Source organism: Sturnira hondurensis, unplaced genomic scaffold, assembly GCF_014824575.4.
Source record: "Sturnira hondurensis isolate 20B ecotype Veracruz unplaced genomic scaffold, ASM1482457v3 Scaffold0016273, whole genome shotgun sequence".
Taxonomy (NCBI): Eukaryota; Metazoa; Chordata; class Mammalia; order Chiroptera; family Phyllostomidae; genus Sturnira; species Sturnira hondurensis.
In genome coordinates, this window is record NW_028088904.1 from 1,653,973 (window position 1) to 1,677,544 (window position 23,572).

Genomic DNA, 23,572 nt, shown 5'->3' on the forward strand with positions numbered 1-23,572 from the left:
ATTTGCAGTGCCTTTTAGGTGTGCCTGAACCTTTTTTTCCTACAAAATCTTTTTAAAAAGATTTTATTTATTTATATTTAGAGGGGAAGGGAAGGAGAGAGGGAGAGAAATATCAATGCATGGTTGCCTCTCGCGCATCCCCTGCTGAGAACTGGCCTGCAACCCAGGCATGTGCCCTGATTTGAACGGTGATCCTTTGCTTCACAGGCCCACACTCAATCCACTGAGCTACACAAGCCATGGCAATAATCTTTTTAACATGAGTAGGAATGAGGAAAACAGAAAAAAATTGTCACATCACAATGTGTTACATAGATGTTATTACTTATGTAAATGCAACTAGCAAAAATACTTAGGTATCTAAAAATTCAGCTAAATATGGAAAGAACAAGTGTTTAACAAAGAGTATTGAAATAGAGACTTCAGTCCACATAACTACATTTAGTCATTATTTTCAAAAGTATAAGTAAAATACATGCCTTTGTGCAATATGGTGGGGTTGCCATAGCTCCTATTAATACTGTTAATAACTAAATACTGTTAGAATTTAGCCAACTGTCTCTAAATCTTCTTCCTTTTTAAAAAATATTTTATTTATTTTTAGAGAGGGGAAAGGAGGGAGAAAGAGAGGGAGAGAATCATCAGTGTGTGGTTGCCTCTCATGTGCCCCCTACTGGGGGATCTGGCCTGCAATCCAGGCATGTACCCTGATTGGAAATCAAACTGGTGACCCTTTGGTTTGCAGGCCACCACTCAATTCACTGAGCCACACCAGCCAGGGTTCCTTCTTAAACAAATCAATGTTTAAGCATATTTTGTGAATTTTAGGTGTTGGGAAATTTATTTATCCCAAATATTCAAAACTTTGTATTTCTTCAAATGCATTTGTTACATAAAGATCTGTTACATAAAATAGAATTATGAAATGTATCTATTGAAAATAGTAATTGGTAGTCATGTTTTTCTCCAAAATGTTTATTTACAACCAAAATTTTAAGGAAGTGATATTGTGATACATTTTTTTTTCTTTTTAAGATTTTACTCATTTATCTTTAGAGGGGAAGGGAAGGAGAGAGAGAAATATCAATGTATGGTTGCCTCTTGTGTGTCCCCCACTGGGAACTGGCCTGCCACCAGGGCATGTGCCCTGACTGGGAATCAAACCGCGATCCCTTAGTTCCCAGGCCTGCGCACAATCCAATGAGCTACACCAGCCAGGGCATGATACATTTTTTAAGGCTTAAAGCATCTTCAAACTGCAATGGTCTTACTTGTTTCTCTTGTGTTACAGTTGTGAACAAGCAGCTCACATTAAGGCCCCAACTATGAACTTTAGACTTCTAATTTCTTGTGGTGTGTGTGTGTGTGTGTGTGTGGTGGGGGTAACTCTAAAACTGCTGTTGCACAGAGCTGTCATCAGAAGAACATTGGAGTTCCATCTTATCTAGGCAGCTCAGTTGGCTGGAGCATTCTGCAACACAGAAGAAGTTTGCAGTTTGGTTCCCTATCAGGGCCCATACCCAAGGTTGCAGCATCAAACTCTAGTAGGGTACATATAGAGCCAATCAATCAATGTTTTCCTTTCACATCAATATTTCCCTCTCTTTCTGCCTTTCTTTATGTCTAAAATCAGTAAACATTTTTGGGTGAGGATTTTTTTAAAGGGGGAAATAAAGAATATTGGCATTGCCTTCTACCTGCCATCTGTGTCTCAGTGTTTGTGTGCATGCTTACACCAGCTGCTCTTCCTAAGATCCCCATTTTTTCTCCTACATGGTGAAGGAAACTGACTTGAACCAAGTAAAATCTCACTAAACTGCAGGTGTGACTGCTCTTTGGTGATAAAGGGACTGATCACAGACAGAAGATGGTTCATCGAATAGCTACAGCAGATAATAAAACATTTCAGTTCTCCTTAAAGATATTAGGGGTAACCGTATTTCTGGTACTAAAGAGGCAAACCAAGTTCACAAAACAAACAACAGTGATCCATTTAAATAACTCTGAAGTTCAGGCATCCTGACAGTGAACAGTTTCACCACTACAGCTCACACTGAGTTATAAGAGGTGTTGGAAATGGTACTCAGAATCCTACACCACCATGGTACAGACAGTCTGACTAGTTTAAGGAGATTGGCTGAAGCTGTTTCCAGTTTGCGGGTGGAAACGCACGACTTTCTTACAGGAGAGAATGGTGACAATGAAGTTGAAGATCTCCTAGAGAACTGTGATGAGGCTTCCAAGGATGAGGCAAAGTTAATAACATCAAGTTGTGAAGAAGATAAAGCTAGAAGTTATTGCGAGCTGTTATTTTACATTGTGACTGCTTTCTCAAATTTTATTTATGAACCTGATAAAATCTAGATAGCTAGTATTTTTAAGCACAAGCCCCTTGGACTGTGCAGCTCTTTTTGGTTTTTGCTTATGCACAAAATCATCTTTAAAAAAGATATTTTTTTTAGAGAAAGTGAAAGAGGAACAAAGACAGGAAGAGAGACATTGATGTGTGGTTGCCTCCCCTATGTCCCAACCAGGTAGTTGGCCCACAACGCAGGCATGTGCCCTGAGTGGGAATCAGTGCCCCTCTGGTTGGCAGGCCTGCTCTCAATCCACTGAGCCACACAAGCCATAAATCAATCTTTGTAGCTAATTATGCTGAGGCAGCCCGGGAATGAAGTTTGAAACAAAAGTAAACAAAAGAATGCAAAACAAAAACACTGGAGTTAAGAAGGTTGTAATAGGTCTATTGGACTGTACGAAGGACACCGGCGATCCGGAGGAGTGATTGAGAAGAAACTGAGACCAAGGGAAAACTCAGTCACCGGCCTCTCACTTTCAGAGGTAGTAAAAGTGGCGTCTTCTGACGGCGCAGGCGTACTACCTGCGCACTATTGAGCCTAGCCAGGGGCTGAGGCTCTGGCGTGCCGGGCAAGTAATGAAAGTGCATGCGTTTTCCACCGCACTCCGTTGTCTCCAGTACCTTCCTGAGTCCTTCCCCACCGCTCTTTCCCGGTACATGTCACCTACTGAGTGACAGTGAGTTTTCTTCAGCAGGAAAAATATGACTACCCCATCCGGTTACTGCTTTTCCATAGACAGACGTGTCCCCCAGCCAGTTAGTTCCCAGAGTAGTCACCTCCTTGCTCTGGGCTGACTTGTGGGCAAGGTTCTGGCAATCAGCAAGTTCAGTTGAGCTAGAGCTGACGTAAGTCAACAAAGGTCACGTGAGAAAAACCGGTTGCTCTAATTGGCTGCACGTGCCTAGTTGGATGGGGGAGGTGTCTTGGGCGCTTGATGTTTGCCTGTGTCACCATTACAAGTTTGTGCTACTGCTGGCGAAGTTTGTGATTCTCCGAAATCCTTCTGGTACCGCAAGTTTGCGTCTTTTCTGGTGTCCCCACGTATTCCGAGATGGGATCTGGTAGCAGAGGGCAGTAGCCCCTGCATCTGCTGCTCTCGCCATCACTTGGGATTTATATATTCGCCGCCATCTGCGGAGCTGAAGGTGGGACCGATAAAGTTAGTGTCCAGCTCTCAGGTGCTAGGGTGCCCTTCAGCTGTGCACTGAAGGTTTATAAATTTCGGTGTTAGGGTTTTAAATTTGTTGCTTTTCCATGAAATCTTGCGGAGTGTCACTTGCTAGTACCACCTCTTCTTTCCGGGATGACGGAAAGAAAATGGCGGCGGGAAAAGAGAGCAACGAGTGCAAAGACGGATCCTTAAGCTTGACAGCCGAAGAGAAAGAGGTGCTGGGCGGATTGGACAGGTACGGACCACCTTCACTTCCTTACTCGCCTTTAGGGAGGCTGCCTCCGCTTTCCGCTGAGTCCTGGATACAGCTTTCCGTTGGTGGCAACTGGGGGTGATTCCAGAGCTTTCCGAGAGTCAGATACTGGCGCCTTGAGGTCGGGAAGGGATGGGTCCGTGGCTTTTACACAACGTTGACGAGCCTCTCGTCTCTCATTCCACAGCCGGCTCTTTGGGTTCATCAGACTTCACGAAGATGGCGCCAGAACGAAGACCCTTTTGGGCAAGGTAAGGCAATCACGGGCCGGCACTGCTTTGTGTGTGTGCCCGAGGCTCATTGTCAGTCATTGTCGCTGTAAATGAAAAGTAATGTTTTTGGACTTATCTCAGTGCAAATACTTTGCTGTTTTCTGAAATTCTCTCTTCGACTTTGAGGTGCGGAGATAGCGGTGGTGTGGAGCCTGGCTGATCAGTTGTCTGAGTACTTTGGTGACAAGATCAGTGAAATTTAGAATCAGAAGGTCGTGACTATCTTATTTTCAACATTTCTACTTCTGTGTCCCTATAGTGTTATTTTCTTTTCACGGTCAGCTGGGATGTCAAATTTGAGCTACACCTTTTAGGCTTCCTTATATCTCTTTTCTCATGTTCTGTGGGTTACACCTCCGTTACAGCTGTAAAGAGTTTTTGTTAGGTATTGCACCAATTTATTAATCAGTATCTTTTCCTGAAGTTATGTGGTTTGTGTACTTGTTTCCTTGTAGCGGCCACAGAAATAATTGTTCTGAACAAGATTTTATTATTGTGTTTTTCCCTGTGCCTTGTATCCAGTATCTTACAAAGATCAAGGCTGGAATCGCTGTTTATTAGTGTGAAAACTTCTTGGCACTGTGATTTAGGTAATGGCTGCCCCTATCGGCTAAGATGGCGGGAAAGAGGGGGAGGAGAAATGAAGGGCTGATTTAGAGAAAGGAGGAGATATGACCAGGGAAATCCTAAAGGTGAGTAGGCCTTATCTCCCAAGATAGTAGTTTCTTTCATAAAGACTGACCACTATTACTTAAATAGTGATGTATTTTATAAGCTTGATGTATTTTATAAGCTTGTCCCCAGCATACATGATGGTGTATTTTATAAGTTGTCAGCAGCATAGATAAATATACAATGTACTCATCAAGTTACATATTTAATAACTCTGATGTAAGATATTCGACAAAAGCCACTGGAATGTCTGTCTCTATGTCATATATTTTTATCATCTCAACAAAATCTCATTAAAAATCAGTACCATGTCAGTACCTGTGTGCAATAAATGTTTCTTCCACTAGATAATATTTTTTTATTTAAAAAAGATTTTATTTATTTATTTATCTTTAGAGGGGAAGGGAAGGAGAGAGGGAGAGAAATACCAATGTACGGTTGCCTCCGGTGTGACCCCTGCTGGGAACTGGCCTGCAACCTAGGCATGTGCCCTGACTGGGAATTGAACCAGGATCGTGTGGTTCGCAGGCCTGTGCTTAATCCACTGAGCTGCACCAGCCAGGGCCCACTAGATAATTTTTCCATCTGAAATGAGTTGTGAATTTGCTGTAGTTAATGCTGCAATTCACAAGAAATTACTGAGTTTTTGTTCTTAAAATTTTCTTGCCCAGTGTTCTCATCTGTAGTTTGACTTAGGCACAATCTTAAGATTCATTTACCAGTTTATTTCTTTTGAATGCAAATAATGTCCAGAAACTGAAATTAAATTTTTTTGTAAATGCACTCCATTTTCATACAGTAGGTAACACTTTGCTCCACCAAAAACATTGGAAAAATATACACTAGCCTGTTGTAATTTGAGCAATTTTGATTGTTTTAATTTTTTGAAAAGATTGGAGTATTTAAATATTTTGCTTTTAAAATGACTTCATTAGATTAATTTTTTTTAACTTAAAGGAATTTTAAGTTAAAGAATTAAATTAAATTTTAAAAAATTAAAATTTTAGAATTAAAATTAAATGCACTTCCTTTAAGTGTAGTTTCACATTGCACTGACTTTATCATTTAACTTCAGGTTAGTAAAGTTGTTTATACTGATAGTATTTGAAAAAGAACAGGCAAATCTATTACTTCAGTTATGATAATTAAGAAATAAAAGTGATGTGGTGAAGTTTTATGTTTTGTGGATACTTTAAAGCATTTTGCTTTTTAGAAACTTGAAATATCCAGTAACATTTTTGGGTAAATTGTTAATATGTGGTGATTAATATTAGACATTATTTTGGGATGAATTGTTCAGATATGTGCCATGTGGCTTTAGGTTTCAAGGTCCTGATGTTTTTTGACTAATAGTGAAGTTGTGCCTATCTTTAATTATAATATTTTGAACATGAGGTTAACACTACCATATTTGTGAGCATTTGTAAAACTGGATAGTGTTTTGTTAAATGGCTATGAATATTTTGTGTGAAATGCAAATAAATCAATTTGACTTAGCTTTGAGACTTATAAACTCCCATCTACTTAGGTCAAGCCTCATTAATTTTAATATTAAAATGCAGTAAAATATTTTGGGGTAAATGCTATTAACCCCATGGTCTCTGTGCCTCTCTTATCCACTTCCTATCCTCAGCTTTATTGAATTAAAGTTGGTATAAAATAAAACTGCACATATTTAGAACAACTAACTCAGTGTATTTTGGTATATATGCATATCCATGAAGCCATCACCACAATTAAGATAATGTCATATATATCACCTCCAGATAATGTATCCTTGAAAGTTCCCTCCTACTTTTTTTTTAAATTTTATTTATTTTTCTTTAGAGGGGAAGGAAAGGAGAGAGGGAAACATCAATGCATGGTTGCCTCTCATGCGTCCCCAGCTGGGAACTGGCCCGCAACCCAGGCATGTGCCCCGACTGGGAATCGAACCGCGATATTCTTGTTCACAAGCCCGTGCTCAATCCACTGAGCCACACCAGCCAGGGCCTTTCCTACTTTGTCATTGTGTAACACCACTAATGTTCATTGATCTTAGTGATCGTGTAAAATGTAGATTACATTTTTGGAGTTTTATGTTAATGGATTTATTCACTATGCACCCTTTTTATGACAGCATAATTTTTACATTTATCCACATTGTAATGTATATAGTTAACATTTTGTTCCTTTTAAACACTGAGTAGGATTCTGTTGTCTCATGCCATTCTTCACTGCTTCCTTGTCAGTCTGAATTAGATGTGAAATATTAATAAGGAATGATTGACCTCATCTATACTCAAAACTTGTTTTTGAATTATGTCTTTTCCTTCCATTTTCATAAGGTGGGGGTACTTTCTCCCAATAGCTAGTTTCTTTTAGTCTCTTAAGAAATTTTTTTTTTAATATAAATGCTACTATGAACCATTAGAATGGTTGTTATAGTAATACACTCTTAAAGTTCTGTAATGCAGGCATTTTTGTGAGATTGCTATATGATATACAATGTTAGAAGTTTTAGTTTAAAAAATAAATTAGTGCTGTTTTTAGTGAAACTTGAAAATAAGCTATACACAAGTAATGGGTAGCTTAATCAGTTTCTGAACTGACACTAACTTTTGCTTTTATAGTAATACAGGTTTTAACTTATATTTAAGTTATAGTGTAGTTTAAGTAATTAGCCAAACCTTTTTATAGAAATTAATGACAATTACTTTTGTTGGATTTTGGAAATATTTTGGGTTGATTTTGATTATATAGAGTGGGTTATAAAGAGTAGAGTTGAAACAATATCCTTGTTAAAATGTTCCTTTAACATAATGCTTCAGGCCTAAGGAATGCAGTCTGTCTCAAGTAACTATTGCTAAAATGCCCACTGTTTTTTATTTAGAAACATCTTCATCGTTTTTTAGTTTAATCATGTTTACTGTTCAACGATGTATGCTTTTTGACCTGGGGATAGTTTTAGGAAAGTTGTTCTTTATTTTTTAATAAGTTTTTTTTTTTACTTATTCTTTAGAGAGAGGGGAAGGGAGGAAGAAGGAGAGAAAGAATGTTTGCCTTTCATGCAGCCCCTACTGAGGACCTGGCCCACAATCCAGGCATGTGCCCTGACTGGGCATTGAACTGGCAACCCTTTGATTCACAGGCTGGCACTCAATCCACTGAGCCATACCAACCAGAGCAGAAAAATAATTCTTTAAAAGTTTTGGGGTAATAAAAATAGTTTAAAATATATTAAAGCATTTTTCTAAATGTGATTTGCTTGCATGGAAAACTTAGTTGCAGATAGCTTTTTAAAAATTTTTTTAAATTTATTTATTTATTTATCTTTAGAGGGGAAGGGAAGGAGAGAGGGAGAGAAATATCAATGTATGGTTGCTTCTCATGTGTCCCTGCTGGGAACTGGCTTGCAACCTAGGCATGTGCCCTGACTGGGAATTGAACCACAATTCTCTGGTTCGCTGGCCTGCACTCAATCCACTGAGCAACACCAACCAGGGCCAGATAGCTTTTTTATACTGTAATAATTGAATGGTAATAATTAAGATTATTTATACTGTGTGTGTGTTCTGTCATTTATTTTATTTCAGCTTATATTAGTTCAATTTACTTTAGCTTATTTTTAGTTTACTGTAGCTGATGTAATCCTCATATGCTTATTAACTCTTAGAGAGAAGTGAGGGAGGGAGAGAGAGAAGGGAGAGAAACATCCATGTAAGAGATATTTCTCATCTGTCAGTTTCCTGTGTTTTTCTTTTTCCCTCACTTCCCCTCTCTCAGGACCAAACCTGCAATTCAGACATGTGCCCTGACTGGGAATTGAACCTGTGACCCTTTGGTTTCAAGTGCTCCAGTCAGCTGAGCCACAAAAGTCAGGGTCATGTATTCTCTTCTTTGACATTTAAATGTATACTTATTTCCAGTTTAGAAGGTAGTTTGAGTTCAAGTGCCCATAGAAATAATGTCCTGTTTTACTCTTTAGAAATTAAGCCTTTAATTTTGTGTATTAAAAGTGTATTTTCATGTTAGGAAGTTTGTCTTGTAAATAATATGTGTTTTGTTTTGTGTTTATTTATTTTGTATATATTACTGGACAAAGTCTGAGGTAGGTATCAATATAGGAATGTTACTGTAAAATTCTGATGTAATACTGGTCATTGAAGATATTATAGATTGAAGAGATTATTGAAAATTTGTATTTGGGAACATGATTTAGAACTGTCAGATTATAAACAGTCACTTTCTTAGTTTTCATTTCCTTTTTTAAAATTAAGTAGATTTTTATGTAGTCAAACAAAATAACTGGAAGATTTGATTGCTGTTATTTAATTACTGAGTAAAACTGTTTTGCCAGGTATGATTTTTTTGAGTTAGGTTGTAAAATTGATTTAAAAACCCCACTGTTTAAAGTAAAATGAAACTTACTGTTTAGAAAACTGTAGAATTAAGGTATATTTTCTTTTTAGTGTTGATTTTTGTGATACTTTGAACAATTTGCAACTGATGCTAAGTGAAAAATGTTAATATTTTTGAAAACCATAAGATTGAGTTGACAAATTAGTGTGTATATATGTAAGTATTTGTAGACTGTTAATGGAGTTTTTTAAAAATTATTAGCATATGTTGTTACCTTACCATTGTAGGATAACATAATTGACTTATGAACTGAAATGATAAGGCAGAGCGACAAAAACTGAAGTGCGATAAATCCAAGGGTTTTATGCAGTCAGTGTAAGTTTCTTTTTTCTTTTTGATAGAAATTTTATCTATCTGTCTGTTTATTTATCTTGAGAGAGGGTAAGGGAGGGAGAAAAATGTGGATAAGTTGCCGTAACTGGGCACCTTGCCCACAACCTAGACATGTGTACTGACTGGGAATTGAAATGGCAGCCCTTTGGTTAGCCAGGGCAAGTTTTCAACTACATGAAATAAAAAGGTTTTACTGTTGTGAAAAGTGACATTATGAAGGGAGGATAGATATGTAGATTTCAACTGTACTAGTAAGATATTCTGCTTCAACTATGCTACTTGATGCTGTACTATTTAGTTGTTTTTCTTACTGGACCATAGGGGTTGTATTTGTAATTCAGCTGTAAAACAATGATAGCATGAGGTAGTTTTTCTTGTAGAGAGTAATTGCTTGCTTTTAAGTACAAGACATTTTCATTGTTTTGTATATTTTTATTTATAAGAAGTTATTCCTTGATGTTATATGGTCTGTAATATTCACTTGGATTTAAGCCTTATAATATATACATGCTCATAATTCCATTTCTGACAGTTTTTCATTGGTCTTTCAAAAGTTGGACTATTTGTAAAATTGAGTAAGTTTGAATTGGATTTAGATAGCATCTAAAGACATTTCTTCAATACAGTATAAAGTTTTTATTTTTATTTTAATTCTCACTTGAGAATATGTTTATTGATTTTAAAGAAAGAGTAGGAGAGCAAAACAAAATGTGAGAAACAAACATTGATCAGTTCACTCCCATGCATGACTACACCAGAGGTGAAACCCAAAATATGCCCTGACCAAGGAGTTGAATGCACAACCTTTTGATGTACTGGTGGTGCTCCAGCTAACTAAGCCACTGGCCAGAGCAAGAAATTTTAATAATTGTTCATAAGAAAAAGGGAATAGATTAATTTTGAAGCATTTACTATGTATGGAAAAAACAAATTTAGCATAGTCATGTAGGAAATTTTAAACATTTGTTTGGTGTCATTCTAGTTCTTTTTAATGTGTATAAAACCATACATTTAAGTCATATTTTTTAATGTTGGCATTAATGAGATTTTTGATTAGATAACACTTTGGTGGGAAACTGGCCTGTTTCTGCATGGTAGGATGTTTATCAGATTACCTCCATACTTCCCCACATTCCTGTGAGAGAGGAACAAGTCTCTCCCCTCCCTTTCGCTCTCTGTTCCTTTGGGAACTGTTACTGACCAAAGTTGGGGGTTCTTTTTTCTCAGGTAAGGAGGAACCAGAGTCTGAGGCAACAGGTTTGTTTTTTGTTGTTGTTACTGTTTCTCTTTCTGCTTTTTGCAAATAAAAGCAGTTTTTGTCATGGAGCAACCAGACATGTAAAGTATCTGAAAACTCATTTGTCTACCTTGTTGTTCATTTTAATCTTATTTGACATCTCATTCTGTCATGATAATATTTGACTGTTGGGTGAGGGAAAAAAGTTTAGAACTTGGTATTCAAATCATGGATCTATGGGCCAAAATATTTAAGTCCTAGTTTTTACCCTGGCATGTGGCGCTAAGTTGGTTGGAGCGTTATCCTTTAACTAAAAAGTTGTGGGTTCAATACCTGGTTGGAGGACATACCTAGAGTGCAGTTTTGATCCTCAGTCAGGGTACCAGTCCCTGATCCTGACGTGTTCAAGAGACAAGCGGTTGTCAATTCATTTCTCACACATTGATGTTTCTCACTTGCCATTTCTTCCTAATAAGTAATGAAAAAAAGTCCTTGGGTAAAGATTCAAAGAAAGTAATACAATTCTGTTTCTTACCAAACATTATCTTTCATAAAGGGACTAGTGTAACAGTGTTAGTGTGAACAGTTCTTTTTCATAATAAAAGGAAGTTTGCTGCCCTGGTTGGTGTGGATCAGTGGATTGAGTGCTGGCTTGTGAATGAAAAGGTTGCTGGCTTGATTCCCAGTCAGGCACTTGCTTGGGTTGTGGGCCAGGTCTTGGGGGTTGGGGTGGGGGTGCTGGTATGAGAGGTAACCACATGTTGATGTTTCTCTCCCTCCTTTCTCCCTCCCTTTCCCTCTCTAAAAATAAATAAATCTAAAAAAAGAAAAAAGTTGAAAAAGGGGATTTGCTATAGCAGACTAATAATGGCATGAAGGTGTACTGAGAAGAGGATATGTACTATATTATGGTAGCATCCTTTTGCTTAATCATGAATCAAGTTTATTATGTTTACATGTTGAATCTCTATTTGCTTGTAAATTTAATAATTAGCTATAAAAGGAAATTTTCTCAAGGTACAGTTAAAAATTTAACTGGGACCTCCCCAGTGGAGGCCACATGAGAGGCGCACACACACTGATGTTTCTCTCCCTCCTTCCTCACTTTCCCTCTTCTGCAAACAAATAAATAAATAAAATCTTTTCAATGAAAAAAACAAGAGGCTCAGGGAAGGTAAAGATGGCTCTGTCAAGAAAGATTCAGACCTATGATGGGAATACTCCCTATGGCCCAGTTTTACTTGGGAGTTTTGATGTTCACACTATTCTATAAGGGTTGCAGGCCAGGTCCCCAGTAGCGGTGCCCAGGAGAGAACCACACATTGATGTTTTCCTCCTCTCTCTCTCCCTTTCCCTCTAAGAATAAATGAAGTCTTTTAAAAACATAAAATGTCAATTATTTATTTAATTAATGAAAAGTTAAAATACACTGTAGCCTAATCGTTTTAAAGTTTTGTATTTTGTTTTGTTTTTAAAGATTTTACTTATTTTTAGAGAGAAAGAAAGGGAGCGGGAAAGACAGGAAAACATTGATGTGTGAGAGGTACATTGATTGTTTGCAAATAGGGACCTGGCCTGCAACCCAGGCATGTGCCCTGACTGCAGATTGAACTATCTTCCAGTTCACACAGTCTGGCACTCAATCCACTAAGCCACACCAGCCAGGGATAAAGTTTTCTATTTTGTATTAATCTGTGGGATTTAAGAATAGATTCAGACATTTGATTTTCAGTGGTTGTAGTTAGGTACTTATGCATATTTACCTGGGTAAGAGTGAAATAAAAACTGTCACAGTCCTCTTTTATATCTTTCTGCGAAGAGAGTTGTCAGAATAGCTTTATTTACAGTAGATCTTTAACTTATTTTTTAAAAAATATTTTATTTATTTATTTTTAGAGGGGAAGGGAAGGATAGATGGGAGAGAAATATCAGTGTATGGTTGCCTCTCGTGCATCCCCTGCTTGGAACTGGCCTGCAACCCAGGCGTGTGCCCTGCCTGGGAATTGAACTGCGATCGTGTGGTTCGCAGGCCCACACTCAATCCACTGAGCTACACCAGCCAGGGCTGATCTTTAACTTATTTTTAAGTACTCCTTTGGTTATATAAAACCAAAAGCAGTACTTTTTTTTGCTCTACATTTGAAATGTACTATTTCTCCAGGGAAAAAAATGATGGCATTTGATAGGGGACTCTTATCTCACAATGCATTTCGTCATCCCAAGAGCGTTTCCTGAGGAGGTGAGATTTCAGTAATACTGAGAAATTGCTCTGCTTTCTTTGGGTATGACCAAGTGCATGTGTTTGCATGTATGTGTCAGTGAATATTTGATGTCAGACACTTTTTCAATGATATCAACCTGGAGATATTTGGGGGTGCCCAGAGATCTAAGAATATATGTATTTCTTAGTAACCCCTTTAAATATGTAACAGGGTGCAGATGGGGTTGGGGGGCCCAAGTAAGGATTTGTAATGGGGTGTAGAACTTGGTGTCTAGGAAATATTAGAAAAATATATGTATGTAGGATGTCCTAACCCCCACAAGTCTGACCTGGGGGATGAGATGCATGGCGCAGAGCCATTGAGAGTTATTTTGCATAGCTACAGTTTTGCCTGTAACCTCTAGAACAGTCATTTAACATATCTATAATCTTTAACTGGTTTCATGGATATGTTAAATAGCTATGGCCATGCTTTGAGCGGGGGAGAAGGGAGTGANGGGCTGGGATGGAAGTGACTTCCTCCAAGACATAACTGGGAGGCAGCTCCCCCTGGTTACAGGGCTTGTGTAAGAGCTTGGAAATGGTAGGCTCCACACCACAGGGCCACATCTGCTCAGACTTACTGTGGCAGCCCAGGAAAGCTGGAAGAATACAGGAATGCTAGCAGGTGTAATTGATTGCAGGAGGAGTTGGAAATGGAAGATTGGCACTGGGATTTAAACCCAGGTGGCAGCCATGCCTGGTTGGGACCACGTCGCTTTGGGGTGCTGCTATTTGCCACGCGGCTTAGGAAGCAGGGGAGACCTTGCAGGGAAGGAAAGGGGTGAAAGGACTCTTGCTGGTGGGCCAGGAGAAGGTGCCATGTGGGTTTGGATTAACTGGAGATCAAGGTAGTGACATAGCTGATGGTGCCAGGAACGTGAGCCACCGTTCCACAGAGGGAGAAGGAAGGACTCTGTGCATCTGGGAAATACTAAAGGACTTCAGTATTTTAATGAAGATGTTAACTTACTACTCTAAGTTTATATAACTTTTAAACAAATAATTCCTTTCCTTTTTAGCATCGAGAGATGTCTTTCCCTGGCAGTGGGCAAGGCAAACTTAGTATGGATGGGAGCAGACCCCTGGAGCAAAACAGGGGGTCCTTTCAGTAATAGTATATCGTTTACCACCCCCTCTGTCTGGTTTGTAACAAATATACAAGTTACTGTGTTGTTAATGCTGAGATAGGAAGTGGTTAAAATTGTAAGATCTCTTGTGGTTAGTGACAGTTATCTTTGCAGAGAGTTCCAGAACACTATTCTTTCTTGTGTTTTAGTATAAAATCTTTCATTTCTTCTTCAAACTTAGGAGATTCAAAAAGAATATATTCTTCGTTAGAATGGATGTTGGAAGGTTAAGTTTGTTTATGTGTTTGGGTTGAGATAATGTTTGAGTTACTACGGGTAAATTATATGAGGGTGATTAGGAAGAAAACAGTTGAAAGACAGTGTATGGTAGTCTATTTTGCCAACATACTTCATAAAAACAATGGTGTTAGGTCAGAGTCACTCAAGAAACCAGATGGATGCAGCAAGGTAAGGAGCAGGATTTATTAGTGGGGAATAAGAAGGAAAGTGGAGTCAACTTAGGGAGGTGTAGACTCAGTGAGGGAAAGGACAGCCAATCAAGGGAGGCTGGGACTCACTTGGTTGTTCTTAGAGAGGGTTTTTAAGTGCAAAAACCTATGAAGGGTAAGTGGTTGGGGTGTCTGAGTTTGACTGGCTAGAGCTGGTTGCTGGGTGCCATTTCTGCTGACCATCATCTTGTCAGGCTCAGGTTATGCTGGGTAGCCCACCCCAGACCCCAATCTTGGCTGGGCATCTATTTGTCCTGGGTGGGGTGGGCAGTTTCCCAAGCAGGCATTTTCCCACCTGGTGATTTTCCATTCCTCCTCAGCCTGCCTAGGTCTGTCAGATAGCTGCTCAGTGCAAACTGGTAGCTACTATTGAGCAGCTCTTGTATTGTAAAGACATTTTTAATGTCACATGTGATTTTAAATTATGTTACATCTGTATTAAAAATAGTAGAGATAAAATAACTTTAATATCTAATTTAACCTAACATAATCAAACTAATACTTTAATTTGGTTAGCAAAATTATTAGTGAATATTTTGTACTTTGTGAATGCAGTCTTTGAAATCTGTTGTATAATCTACAGTTATAGCATGTCTCAATTTGGACTTGTCATTCTAATGTTCAATAAACCATAGTGTTAGTGGACCCAACTTCATGTGCTGTATGCTTCAAAATGTCAAGAGTTTGGAGTAGGAAAAGGATTATCCACTGAGAAGGTGCTATCCAAAAATGGTAGACCTACTGATACCTCAAGTTTATTTTACCTGCTGGACTAGGTTAAAAGTTTTCAAGGTGTTAGTGGAAACAGGTATGGGGAAGTGCTGGTGGGGCAGGTTTTACTTGGAAGACCTTGGAGCTTGGCTGTTTATGGTAGTGAAGAGGTATCAGCATTGAAAGACAAAGCTTTTGAAAGAATTCTAGGTATGTCCTGACCTTTTGCATCTGTATGTGTTGGAAGGGGTGGGGTTCAGAGAATTACAGGTACATCAAAGCTGTCTCTTCTTAACATGCTTCTATTGAATGATAAATGGTTTTGATCTGCAGTCTCTGAAAACCAGCTCAATCTGGTTAAATGGTTATTTAACCAGGTTGGGGCTATTTTGGTCTTGTTCTGTGGATTATAAGGCGTGTGTTTATTGCTGCTGAAATTCAGTAAACTTCATTCTACCTGTGCCTGTTTGAGAATAGTTTTGTTATATGAAAAAGGACTTAAGTAACAATTTAGATTTGTAACTCATATAAAATCATTAAAGGACTCTTTTATTATTTTATTTGGTAGTTCTTATCTCCCCTTTTTGTATAGGAAAACAATTATGTCATAAGTTGATGTCTGTACTAAATAAATGATTAGTTGTTTCTTCTCAGAAATTGATTCCTGAGCCTGGTAGATGTGACATATAAATTGCTTTGACTTCTTGAGTACTCTTATGTAGTATGTACTGCATTCTCTCACAAAGGAAGCAATAAGGATATTGCTTTTTTCTTAATACATATATTTTTCATTTCTAGGCTGTTCGCTACTACGAATCTTTAATCTTAAAAGCTGAAGGAAAAGTGGAGTCTGATTTCTTTTGTCAATTAGGTCACTTCAACCTGTTGTTGGAAGATTATCCAAAAGGTAATGTTTTCTCTTAAAATTTGTTTGCATGATATATAAATGTCAGTATTGTTACTCTTTATCAAGGGCATATGTTACTATATTTTAGTTTCTTCTAATAAGTTCATAAACATAATGGCAATGTGAAACAGAGTAGGTGTAGATAAAACTAAAAGCCACAAATGAACAAAGTGTATACAGGAGGCAAGGAGCCATACACAGGAGCCATATCCCGAAATTGTGATACGGGAACAAATTGTTTATTTGGGAAGTCTCCCCCTTGATTACCCAAATCCATCAACAAATTGTTTATTTGGCAAGTCTCCCCCTTGATTACCCAAATCCATCTCTGTCTGTGTCATCCAAGGAAAAAGTCCAGTTGTAGCTTCAGCAAGGCCAAAACAAAAGTCACTCTCCAGATCTGCTATATATCAAAACTTAGTACTTTAGAGCCCACGTTGTCTGCCATGGCCCTGGAGGCTGCTAGATCTATGTACTCATCAGTTTCCAGGAGAAAGAAAGTTTGTGGGGGGGGGCGTGGGGAGAGAGAGAGAGAGAGAGAGAGAACATGCCAATGAACTACTGAGTGCAAGTCACAAATGAGACAAAGAAAGAGAGCTTCTATTTTCCTATGGAAGTATAACAAAGAGCTTTTTCAAAATGGCTAACTTTTTGAGCTTTTGCAGGCTTCTGATAGGTCCAACTCCTACCTACATCTATGTCAGTCGCCTCCCCTGTGCCCAAACAATCGGTGGTCAAGAAAAGAGGAGTATTGAGCCCTTGACATTGCAGTGCTGTGATCCCCTGGTGTGTAAATCATGACTGAGCAGACAGACTCATATTAAGCTCAATATGTTATTCCCTTTGCTCCCTTTTCTTACGAATAAGTAATTAACTACCTATAGACATAATCTTCTCTAAGTTTGAGCCTTGAATAAAACATTTTTTTATTCATTTGGAGTATTTTTCTTCTCAGAAATAGGTAGAGCTAAACAACCTGATAAAATCTTTGAAGATGTGCATTCAGGGTGGTCTGTGACACGAGCAGTGAAATAATTCATGAAGAAAAAGATTGTAAAGCATCAAGTTTTTATTCACTGTTCAATAGTGGAGAGATATAAGGTGTAGTAGAGAGATACACCAGCCCTGAGGGGTGGGTGCTTTGAGCTTTTACTGGGTTATAATTGAATGATAAAAGGGTGTGAAGGTTCTGGTTGTGTAGCCCCTGGGCTGTTATACAGGAGGTCTTCAGTGGTTTTGCGTAAACTGCAGTTTCCTTCTTTGTTATCTTTTGCCTATAGGTGTGGGGTGGTTGGTCATATTCTAACCTTGCTTTCCAGTAATTTGCAGTCATAGGCACATAAGCTCAGAAGTGTTAAACATGTAAGTCATGTTTAACAGTGTCATAGACCTGTTCAGCAAATAATGCCACAATAACAAATAGTATGGGCTTTATTCTTTTAAGTGTGGTTTCATAGTTCCCCGAAGACCATTACTTATTTAGTAATTTAAAGTGATCAGAAAAATGTTTGCACTTTCCTTTCAAACAAAACTCCTTGTCAAAGAAAAAGTATTTTTTAAAAATACTTTTTAAAGTTTTTTTAGATCTTTTTATTTATTTATCTTTAGAGGGGAAGGGAAGGAGAGAGGGAGAGAAATATCAATATATGGTTGCCTCTCGTAGGTCCCCTGCTGGGAACCAGCCCACAACCCAGGCATGTGCCCTGACTGGGAATTGAACCGCGATCCTCTGGTTCGCAGGCCTGCGCTTAATCCACTGAGCTATACCAGCCAGGGCCTAGAAAAAGTATCTTATAAGTAGAATATGTAATTAGTTTTTTTATGCTAGTAAATATTTTGGTAGATGCTCTGTGGGCATGTTATTTTTAGCAAATGTGTCTAGCAGAAACAAATTGTTTTAGGAGTGTACAGTTGCTGGTATGTTACTTGATGCTTTGGCAGCATGGTATAGTTCCAGAGTTTGGTAAGTTTAGAGGAGGAAAATTAATTTTCCTATTGTGCTTTTGAGTTACCAGTGGAAACCTCTAGCTGGAAGAGACAGGTTAATATTACTGAACTTTAGTATTTGAGCTTGTTTGGCTATGCTCACTGACTGAAAGAAAAGCATGAGCAGCAGTTTGCATTGTATAAAGGAGGTAGTTTATAGAATTGTCCAGTCTGCAATGTGCCCAAGGTCATGCTCTTCCTTGGTGGCCTGTAGGTTACAGATTACATAGAGCACAATGACAAGATACCATGGGCTAGGGATTTCAGAGTTGTGCAAGACATTGATGGGTCAGAGATGAGGTAAAAATAATAATTATTATTTCTTCAGGCTTTGAAGATAGCTCTGAGGTCAGCTCTAGTGTCCCTCTGTTGGATTTTATGGAAAAGTATCTAGGGGGTAGATTTATTCTGCCTTAGGACCTTGGAGCTGAAACATGGATTAGGTCAAGATGTTTATTTTTAGCCTATCAGAGGTTCAGACAGGAAACCATTATTTATGTCAACTTAAGAAAGACCAAAACCTGTAAGCATTTTATCAGTATATTTGAGCCACACTGATGACTATTTCTGAGAAGCAGAAGTCCAGTAAATTAACAAAATGCCAAAGAATGGCAGTTCTTCATGTTAAATTCTACATTAAAATCAAAGGAGAAATTATAAGGCAGTTAGATGGAATCTGTTGGTTATAGATTAGGGAGGTGGGAGAAAGTAAAGGGGGGAACCTCTGGGATTGAACAAAAAATAAAACATAGACACATACTTTTACACAGGTTTATAGCATAGTTAACAGCTAACTGTTAACATGATAATAATAACTATAAAGGGATCTTTATAGTTCCTGCTCTGGCTAGACAGTTGTTCTTTGAAGGGTGTGTTGGGGAAAAGGAAATTACTTTGATATTTCAGAGTTACTTTTATGAGATTGTACAAGCAAATACATTAATAAAACAGACAGACTCGGTTAAGCTTAAGATTGACTTTTCTCAGGGAAGTTACTACCCTAGGACATGACAGTCTGCTGTCAGCTGCTTTTAAAAACATTTCTAAAACATTTTAATTACTTATTTTCAGAGAGAGGGGGTGTGACTTAAGGACAGGGAGAGAAACATTCATGTGTGACAGAAATTTCAATCGATTGTCTCTCATATGCTCCCAAACTGGAGACCTAGCCAACAACCCAGTCATATGCCACAACCTGGAATCAAATTGGTGACCTTTCAGTTCTCAGGACAATACCTAATCTAGTGAGACACACTGGTCAGGACAGTTAAAAATTATAATTTATATGTGATTACTTTGGTCTCAGTTTGTGAGGCCACTATGCAGGCCTCCACTGACCTTCTCAGGCTTAGTACTTTTGGCCCCTTTTCTAGTTCACAGGGCTTGACTTCGTGAAGGCACCTGATCTTTAAAGCTAAACAAAGGTAAGGTTTGTTACACAGATTTAAATCAATGCCTCTTATATTCTTAAGAGTTTCTACTAATATAAAGTCTTCCCTATTTCTAGTACTGGAAGGTAGCCTTTTACATATGGAGATCACTTGATGAATCTTAAGCTTACCTTCAAAAAGGGAAACTTCTAAATTTTTTATTTAAAAGTTTTTAACTTACTGATTTTAGTGAGGAAGTGTGTGTGGGGGAGATAGAGACAGCAAGAGAAAGAGAAAGAAATATTAACTTGATTTTTCCACTTATCTATGCATTCAGTGGTTGATTCTTATATGTACCATGACCAGGAATTGAACTGCAACCCTAGCCTAGTAGGACAATTAATTCTGTGACCAGCTGAGTTACCTGCCCAGGGCCAGAAAATTCTAACCTAGTCTCAGAGGTCTCCTTTAACTTGCTACCTGTAAAAATAATCACCTGAAAATAATTCTTGTTCAAGAAAGACATTCTCTGCTACTATTATTCAGCTTTCCAAAACTAAACAAGGTAGACCCAGGCCTGTCCACATTATCACCATGGTGAAACACCCAACAATTAATGCTGGAAGGAGCAGATTTTTCTTTGTAATATTTCAGCCTTGGGAGGACTCAGCATCTCAGCTCAGAGCTTCCTTTCCCATGAGACCCTGTACTTTTCATGCTCCCCGCCATGCTACTAGCCAAAAGCCCTAAAAGTTTCCCATGTGCTTGATGTAGAATACAATGCATCAGCCTCCGTATTAAAGTCCAGAAGAGGCAGGTACCGTGTTACTCTGGATCACTATGAAACTCAAGAAAGGTACAAGTTGTCTTTTTTTTTAATTAATTTATTTTTAGACAGAGGAAGGAAGGGGAAAAGAGAGGGAGAAAAACATCAACCTGTGGCTATCTCTTTCATGTTCCTGACTGGGGACCTGGTCCACAGCTTAGGCATGTGTCCTGACTGGGAATTGAACCAGCAGTCCTTTGATTTGCAGGCTGGAACTTAGTCCACTGAGCCACACCAGCCAGGGCATGGAAAGGCACAGGTCTAAAAGTCCAGGTAAAATCCAGGTTCAGCATGACAGGATCTTGCAAGGAAGTCCTTTGTAGCTTTGTAGTCAGCTTTCATCACAGCATCAGCCTCTCTTCTTATTAGTTTGGGTCCCGTGGCCTCCTTCCTTACTATAAACTACATAGCTGTTTGCTTACTTCTCCTTTTCCACTGCTAATCCTTTCAAACCTTGCAGCCAAAGCCTGAGTGGCTGCTGCACTTGAGTTTAAGTGTTCTCCCTGAACCCTCTTTGACTGGCTGAGCCTGTGCCTGTTGTGGGGCATCTTGCTTCTTGCATAGGCATGGTAAACTGTCTCGGCTTCCCCTGTAGTAAGTCATAGTCACACCCATGTTTCTGGCTCCAGCCTATAAGGCATATCTTTTTAGTATTACTAAAACACTGGTCAGTTGTTGTGGGTTTGCAAAAGTAGCCATCCCCTAGCCATGGCTGTGGAGGCTTTAGGGCTTCTCAGCTGATACCTAGTCCTAAACCTTGTTTTATACCATTTACATTACTTTTTATAAGTTAAGCCAGTACTTAACTAATGAATGCTTTTTTGGTTATCAACATAGGAAACATCCAACCCTGTAAGAAGTTTTACGAGTTGAGTCACACTAACAATTGCTGCAAAGCAAAACTACAGTGGAAATAGGCTCCAGAAAAAGATGGTATGGGTCTAAGCTAAGTTTTACAAACCTGCATGTAGCCCAGAGTTACATCACATAAGTTTGTATGAGGAGGAGCAAAAGGTCAAGAAGCAGTTACCAGGCAAGAACCTAATAGGTCCCTGGCTGGTGAGGCTCAGTGGATTTGAGCACAGGCCTGTGAACTGAAAGGTCAACAGTTGGATTTCCAGTCAGGGCACATACCTGAGTTGCAGGCCAGGTCCCCAGTGGGAGGTACACAAGAGGCAACCACACACTGATGTTTCTCTCCCTCTCTGTCTCCCTCCCTTCCCCTATCTAAAAACAAATAAATAAAACCTAAAACAAAAACTAGTAATTCAGGGGAGATATGGAAGGAGTTTATAATCCATTTCCTTAAGACAATACACATTCCTTCTGACCAGGTTCTTCTTGCCATTGCTTATCAAGGGTTGTGGGAGAGCCATGTCCAGCATTATCCCCACTGTCATTATTCACTCTCTACCTTACCTTTTTTGCCACTAATTCCTTTAGAGACAGGATCTGCATGGAAGTTGTAGGGACTGTGGACTGGTCTGATGGTGTCCACCTAGGCTGGTTCTTACATTGTCTGTGCAGTCTTCTTAGGGCCACCTAGAAGGCAGTGTTTTTTGTTGGCCACTACTTTATGTAGTGGGAAGTGATATGGGGGGGTATCTGATATGCCCTCTAACATGGCCTTCTCAAATCATATTTGGAAACAACCCCCCCCCCCCCCTAGTGGCCTGTAGGAACAGGCTGGCTAGAATGTCAGTTGCCAGAATATATTCAGGTGTAGGGGAAATCATGTTGTGGCACTGATAGGACTAGCGCAATTGTTGACAGAGTGCAGTCGAACATCTGAACAGTAGATGTTGATACAGGCTGAAATTGTGGCTGAGATTTTAATTGCTGCCACAGACTGCAGCAACTAAGAATGCAGTTAGGGTTTTTGTCTTTTTTGTCTTAACCCATCCCATCCTTTGTCAGTTGATTCCATACCTGTTCATAGGATTTTTCTGCTTACTTTTCACAGTCAGATTCTTTTCCTTATTTCTTTCTTTGTTGTTTGCCAGCAGTCTTAATCCCTTTTTTCCCCTCTCAGTAATTCTATCTTAAATTGGCAACTGTCTGTGCTGCATCCTATACATCCAGGGTGCCAAGGTAAGCCAGGGGCACTGTTCTTAGAACGCAGTCCCTCATTTCTGTGATAAATCTTTCTGTATCATTCCCATTGGGCTGTGGGTTATAGATGGTGTGCCACATGCCTAGCTCCTGGATAAACTGCTGGAACTTCAGGAAATTGGTGCAACATGGGTTAGTCAACCACCTGAGCTGAGCTGGGCTAGATTTTGGCCTTTCTAATAGATGTGTACATTTAATTTGCATTTTTGATGGCATATGAGGTGAAGCATCTTTCCATATGCTTATTTGACATCTGTGTATCTTTGTTGGGGGGTGTCTGCTAGTGTTTATGGTCTGTTTTTGAGTTGTTTCTTCTCTAAAATTCTTGGTATATTTTTAAATGTTCTTGGTATATTTTTAATAGGTCCTATGTCACATTTGTCTTTCCAAATATATGTTTTCCAACACAGGAGTTTTCTGACTTGCAATCTTACTTTTAATCATTTATTAGTTCCAGGAGTTATGTCAGTTCTCTTCAGTTTTCTGGATAATCATGTCATCTCCAAGCAAAGACAGTTTTATTTGTTTTCAATCTGTATATTTTCTATTTGTATTTCTCATCGTATTCCATTAGCTACGACTTCCATTCAGATTGTGATGTAGAACAACAGTGGTGATTTTTTATCTTAGTGGGAAAGCATTGAGTTCTTTACCACTAAATAAACTGTTAGTTGTAATGTTTTGTTTAATCTCAGATTGAGCAAGTTTCTCTCTGTTCTCAGTTTAGTGTGAGTTGCTTTATTTTTAAATCATGAGAAGGTGTTTGATTTTGTCACATGCTTTTTAGTATCTATTGAAATAACCATGTAATTTTTATCTTTTTGTTATATTGATGTGATAGATTACAGTAAATCTTTTTTGAATGTCAGACCTTCCCCTCATTCCTAGGATAAATTTTACTTGGTTGTCAGGTTATGGAAGAAACTCTGAGAAGTTTGGTCCTTCTTACCAATGCAGTAAAGAATTACAGATTAGCTAGTCTATTAGCATGCAAGCAGGATTTATTGATGATATATTGTTGTGGAAAAAACAGACATTGCCGAGTTGGGGGAGAAAGGCCAGAGTAAGGGTGGCAAGACCAAGAAGAGACTTTGTCATGGGGACTTACATAGTTGGTGGGAT

The 23,572-nt window shown here is 38.7% G+C and overlaps 1 protein-coding gene across 5 annotated transcripts in view; it reads left to right on the forward strand.

Annotated features, from left to right (window-relative positions):
* Window positions 1–3,279: 3,279 nt before the first annotated feature.
* Window positions 3,280–23,572, forward strand: part of LOC119000751 (lysine-specific demethylase 6A-like) — a 209,031-nt gene continuing 188,738 nt past the window's right edge. For all 5 annotated transcript variants that reach the window (XM_037065878.1, XM_037065882.1, XM_037065880.1 and 2 more), the window contains exons 1-3: window positions 3,280–3,766; window positions 3,972–4,035; window positions 16,048–16,156. In XM_037065878.1, the coding sequence (XP_036921773.1) occupies window positions 3,615–3,766; window positions 3,972–4,035; window positions 16,048–16,156 (325 nt within the window). In that variant the 5' untranslated portion in view covers window positions 3,280–3,614. The remainder of the gene's footprint in view (window positions 3,767–3,971; window positions 4,036–16,047; window positions 16,157–23,572) is intronic.